Source organism: Ascaphus truei, chromosome 12, assembly GCF_040206685.1.
Source record: "Ascaphus truei isolate aAscTru1 chromosome 12, aAscTru1.hap1, whole genome shotgun sequence".
NCBI classification, from domain to species: domain Eukaryota; kingdom Metazoa; phylum Chordata; class Amphibia; order Anura; family Ascaphidae; genus Ascaphus; species Ascaphus truei.
Genome location: NC_134494.1, coordinates 26238210 through 26244190, shown reverse-complemented (window position 1 = coordinate 26244190; position 5981 = coordinate 26238210). Strand labels below are relative to the sequence as shown.

General features: G+C 44.6%; 1 protein-coding gene across 1 annotated transcript; it reads right to left on the bottom strand.

Annotated features, from left to right (window-relative positions):
• Positions 1 to 2721: 2721 nt before the first annotated feature.
• Positions 2722 to 5501, bottom strand: ADM (adrenomedullin). Its single transcript, XM_075567088.1, has 4 exons — positions 5461 to 5501; positions 4831 to 4941; positions 4497 to 4637; positions 2722 to 4172 (listed from the first exon to the last, which is right to left on the bottom strand). The coding sequence occupies exons 2-4, from the start codon at positions 4926 to 4928 to the stop codon at positions 3776 to 3778; spliced, it is 636 nt and encodes a 211-aa protein (XP_075423203.1). The 5' UTR covers positions 4929 to 4941; positions 5461 to 5501; the 3' UTR covers positions 2722 to 3775.
• Positions 5502 to 5981: the final 480 nt, after the last annotated feature.

Genomic DNA, 5981 nt, shown 5'->3' with positions numbered 1-5981 from the left:
TGTTGGTAACTCATTTTAAGTAGTTTAGTTGGGTTCAAATCCAAAGATTGCAGAAACGTGGCTGAAAATGTCCAGGTACTTGGTTGTGTACATTGCACTGTTAGGAAATCCTATTATTGTATCACCATTGATTGGTTGTGTGTGTGCGTATAGGTGAAGAGACATGAGATAGCCCAGGAAGCCCTGATCCCTGAGGTTATGTGTAAATGCAGAGAAAGTGTTTGTTCAGGTGGGCTGAAGGAGTGGCTCAGCGGTGCGGATAAACTCTGTGTCAGCTCTCCATCGGGCAAGTCAATCTATATCCATGTGTCTTAGGCTACGGCCAGGCAGGGAGTGGGCGCGCTGGCGCTCTTGCGCTGCGCCATGCTCCGCCAGGCGATTTGTGGCCGGCTAGGGGTGCGCTTGTCTGGGGGCGTGGCCATGACGTCACGGAGCTGGAACCGCTCACGTGACGTGATTGTGAGCGGCAAAATCAAATTTGCTTGCTCTGCAAGCATCTAAGCGCTGAGCATGCACAGGCGCTTGCTCACGCTAGCCACACACAGTGCGGCCAGCGTGAGCGTGCCCACCCACTCAGCGCCACCCTTGCTGAGGCCTTAGGCCTCGGCCAGGGTGTTGCTAAGCGGGCGGGCGCGCTCACGCTGGCCGCACTGAAACACATTGAGGCAATGTGTGTTGCGCATGCTCGGCACTTAGATGCTTGCAGAGCAAGCAAATTTGATTTTGCCGCTCGCAAGCGCGTCACGTGAGCGGTTCGCCCAATGATGGCGAACAAGCTCCGTGACGCCGTGGCTGCGCCCCCAGACGAGCACGCACCTAGCCGCCCACTAATCGCCCGGCCGAGCATGGCGCAGCACACAAGCGCCAGCGCGCCCGCTCCCTGCCTGGTTGCAGCCTTAGGCAGCACAGTTAGATTGTAAGCTTCTTGGGACAGTGACTCATTGTGCCTACAGAGTTCCATGTACAAGGCTGGGGTCAGTGGTCATAAGCAGATGGTCAGCCTTATATTTAAAAAAAAACACACATTATTAATATGCAGTGCACCATGTTCGTCTCCAAGCTGTCATATGTAAGAAGCATGTTTCGTGCACGTGCTGCAGTTTGCTAAATAAGCTTTATTGATACATATTGCTCAAATATATAATGCTTCCCTAAATGTTCCCCTCCCCAAATCAATGCAAATGGAGCATCATTGGACGGGTACATTGATACTTTTGACATTGGCTGATGAAAGGGTGCTACACGTTCACATGCACTAAATTCTATTCAAATGAATAGGCGTGAAGAAAGCTTTGCACCCTTTAATGTGGGACTAAGTGTCACACAATGATTGATCTGTGCGTCAATTTCGCTCCACATCTGACTTCTGACATATATAATATGCCGCAAAGGTGTTTCCCCACGCTTGAGAAAAATGTAAGCTTCGTTTATTTGGCTAAAAACGTGCAATGTTAGAAGCTGCATGCATTTAAGTGTAATAGAGGATTGGAGGGGAGGAGCAGTTGGCAAAGTGGATTGGCAGACAAGTGAAAGACTGCATCTTTTTATACTGACCAGGCTGTATCACCAGCCACACATAGGTGGCGCCACAGGACCAGGTTTATATGCAGCAGTCATGCTTATACTGACCAGGCTGTATCACCAGCCACACATAGGTGGCGCCACAGGACCAGGTTTATATGCAGCAGTCAGCAGTTTGCTCTGGAAAATGTGATACTTCATAGCAAGGGTCCAGCCGCATTATTCTGGTTGGCGTCTAACTATAACCTGAACTATGGCCCTGGAATTCCTTCCCATAAATAACCTTGGAAGTGTGTGTGTGTGTGTGTGTGTGTGTGTGTGTGTGTGTGTGTGTGTGTGTGTGTGTGTGTGTGTGTGTGTGTGTGTGTGTGTGTGTGTGTGTGTGTGTGTGTGTGTGTGTGTGTGTGTGTGTGTGTGTGTGTGTGTGTGTGTGTGTGTGTGTGTGTGTGTGTGTGTGTGTGTGTGTGTGTGTGTGTGTGTGTGTGTGTGTGTGTCTCTCTGCATTAAGACATTTGACCACTGCTTGCGCAATAGAGGGGGGTTGTACTGCAGTTGAAATGCGTTGAAGAATAACACTTGCACAGACAGCCGGGTCCGTATTCATTGTGTCTGTTCATAGCACATTCTAACATTTCCTGTGGAATTTTCCAAACGGCTTTATTTGGATAAGTGCCACGAGGCTTAAAAACCAATTGTCTTTGTAAGAACGTTCTGTTGGGCTAAGAAGCGATTAACTCCTTCCCTGCCAGTGGGGCAATAATGGTGCAGAATTCGACTTTTGGCATTCTACCCTCTAAATATATTAAAAAAAAGTATGACTGCTTCTTATCAGTCATTTGAATACATATATATATACACACACCTTATTTCAATTGATGAGCCCTATTACCTGCTACAAAGACCAGCAAACATACTCCAAGCAGTTTGTGAAAGCTGAAAAGGGCCTCTCCTGATACAACTATGAATTTAGTGTCCAGCAATGGCAATTACCAAAATGACTCAACATGGCAGACCTGGCTAGGGTACGTGTCATGTTTTTCTGAATAGAGGGTTTGTCAGCATATAGTAAGTCTCCATATCATTATAAAGTGACATTTTCATTGCACAAGTTTCAATGTAAGTAGGAGGGGTAAATATTCAGTGGATATTAAACATGCAAATCACTCAAAGTTATGAATGTGGATTTTTTTTTATTATTATGGTTCAAAATGTTACCCATTTGAATAAAATAATAAAATGATACATAATTCTCACAAGACTGGAAAGTACAAAAAAAAATAGCTACAGATATATCACACGGAGACAACTGACATCTTAATAAAATAAGATACACAATGCCCTTATATAATAGATAATGTAAAAAAATAACTCTTTCAAGACAACACAAACATAAACAGTAGCATTAAATATAGATATTTACCTTATACACACAAGTTTAAAAACAGAAATTGCACTTAAGGGTTGAAGTTCAAGTATGTGATGCAGTTCACAAGGAACTACCAAGAGATCATCGAGGCTGCCCTTTTGGGGCAATCTGGAACATAAGTCTCTTTGTAACAAGTCCACCGGCATTGATGGGACAAGGCGACATGGTAGGGGGCCATTGGAATTAAGCCCAAGCTGCTGGAGATGCCACCAACATTATGTTGCCTGCCTTTCGTGCAGCAAGAGGTTATAGAGTCTGGGACCTCTTGGGTCCCAACACTGAGGTTGTCAATTCAGCCAGGCTTCATGTGGCAGATCCAAACGCATGATCCACCCCGATATACATTCTGCAACACCCAGCCCCCCTCCAGCACCGGGTCCAGGTGAGAGCTCACAGGTGTGACTCGACAAGGTGTGCAAGCTTCTTGCATGCAATGCCTGGTCCAAGAGGAAGCAGCATCCCCAACACTCACCCTACATTATCCAGTTCTTTTTCATGTGTATGTCCCTACAGTGCTGAGTTAAACATAGAAGTCCTTAGTAAGTGCAAAACAGTATCTCCTGCATTGTCCAAGAGATGCCCCTCTCTTATCTTCCAGGAGATGGATGGTTGGCCCAAAGAGTTGGGAATGTCACTGCCTGATTCCCCCTCAAAACCATATTCTTCTTTTTGAATGTCCAATACTTTAAGGCATCTTCGGCTTCTGTTTTCCTCCCCATGTCTCTGAGGTTCCAATGGGCTGTGTGCCCCAGGAATACCATAAGCCACCCAGGGCAGCAGAGGTTCCCCCCTTCACGCTTCCATTTGCTATATCTCCAGCCCCTTGCTTTAAGTCCTGAGCAAGGTTTGCCACATCTTGCTCTTGGTCCAGGCTTTCCTGTCGTGGCTGGGACTTGATGTGGTTCTGATGTCCGGTATCTGTGGTTGGGCACTAGGGCTTCTAACCTTGCTGGTGCTGACCCACCATGGTTCTATTTTACCCTCCACAATGGGGAGAAGGAGCTTGTGCTCGGGTACTGATCTTCTTCTGCGGCCATAGCCCTGTGGGCTGATTTTGTTGGCTGGAGCTGTGCCGTCCTTGTCTTTGTCAGTGTACTGGAAGATCTGATGGGCCAAGTTCTGCACTGTGCAGGTCCCGAACCTGCAGCCCACTCTCATGGACTGGAAGTGGTGGAAGTTGTTCAAGCTGTTCCTGTATCTCTTCACACGAATGTGTGCATCAGTGCTGCAAAGCAGAACAGAAAAATAAGCCCATGAGAGAGCTGATTCCCTTCCATACAGTCCCCATACCCCCCTTTTGTAGACAGAGTCCTGTATACTACAAGTTGGGCTAAAATGTAAGCCAGGGGTTTTGAAAATCCTTCACCCACCCATGATATCCCCTCCTACATCCCCACCATCCATGCAGTTACTGGCTCATTCTGAAAATGCTTACAGTGAAAGCAATGGAACCCTTGCTCCCTAGGTTGTGAAATACACAATGTTTAGATTGTGAAGTACATGCACAGAGAATCCGTTTAAAAGCATGCAGATGTAAATCTTCAATTACCTGCTGGGGTGGTTCAACAGATCCTTTACATCCTCTTCCTTGATGAAAGGGGAACCTGAACTTGCATCAACTGCCAGTGCATGAGATTCAATAGGCGTCTTTAAATCTCTTCTGACTCGACTCTTCACACTTAAGCCCCATCTGGAAATGTACAGAACAGGTCTGGTTAGTGAAACGTCCAAACATCCTAACTGATACTGCATAACATTTCTAGGAATATCAGAGTCACTTAACTGGTCCAACAGGTCTGTAATTTACTTTTCTTTTTTTTTTTTTTTTATAAAACATCAACGGCACAATATAATATAATATATAATAATAATATAATACTCACTTTTTTTTCAGCTCTGGAGCAAAGTCGATTCTTGCTGCAACTGAGCCCAGAAAGGTCAAATAGCTAAAATGAAGCAGGACAATGTAAGCCAGTTCCATTTTGGACTTGATCCTAGTGGAAAAATACAAAAGAAAGTCATTAGAGTGGGTTTCAGAGTTATTATTTCCACTACACTAACACTTAATCATTAGTACAACTTTCAGGGGCCTCTCTGTTCCAATAGTTGTCTTTCGTTGTTTGCTTATTACTTTATCAATAGAACAAATACCAGAAAAAGACCACAAAGTCTACAATTGCTGTGTATGTGTTTGCAGAGACATTGAAACTCTCAGAACACCAGTTATCTCACTAAAATGAAACTTTGCATTTGTAGCATATACATGTTGCTGCTTTTATGCCATCTAGGTTTTGCAGTTAAATATCACAAGAACTCAACAGTATTTATAATTTCTGCGAAGCACTTTCACAGCAAAGGCTGCTGTTGCTGCTAGCACTTGTTCAGTGCAAGGGGATATCCTGCATGAATAGCCCAGAAGATACAAGCAATGCAGAATGAAAGACTAGCATTCCTGAGAAATTACTGCACAAAGGTACAGTATGTCCTCCCATGTAACTGAACATAAAACATACCTGGATATGATGCTAATCCACAAAGTCAGATCTTCTTCCAAAAAAATCAAAATTAATCCTGTGAACAAAAGTCAGTATCTGTGTGTGCACAGGAGAGATGCTCTATGAGCCTCTGTAAGGAAACCACTGAACATTCTGCGCTGGAGTGCTGCCTTTTATGGCTGAGCACCGGGAGGGGCGGGGCTGAGTTTGAGTGACAGGAGCTAGAATTCCTCACTCATTAAGATTTCTAGTCCCCAAATAAATGTTTGTAGTGATTTCTCTGTAATAAGCTTTGATCGTTGCGACCCAACATGGGAAAGTAAGTAAGCTGCTTATTTAAAACCCAGAGTACTTCTGCAAATCCTGCCTATTTGTGCTTGGGTTTTGCCTAATAAGGGCTGTTTTTCACACAAGTACATGATCTGGGGGCACAGTCTAGGAAAGTACATGACAAGATGTGGACATCTTACTATACATCTAAATTAAGGGCTGGCAATTGATAGCAATGTTATTCTTGATACATATTTGTTGTAAGCACA

Coding starts and splice junctions, on each gene's coding strand:
- ADM (XM_075567088.1), bottom strand. CDS start 4,928: ATGGAACTGGCTTACATTGTCCTGCTTCATTTTAGCTATTTGACCTTT. Junction 4,638..4,830: donor GCTCCAGAGCTGAAAAAAAA/GTGAGTATTATA, acceptor GTACATTTCCAG/ATGGGGCTTAAGTGTGAAGA. Junction 4,173..4,496: donor CTGTTGAACCACCCCAGCAG/GTAATTGAAGAT, acceptor TCTGCTTTGCAG/CACTGATGCACACATTCGTG.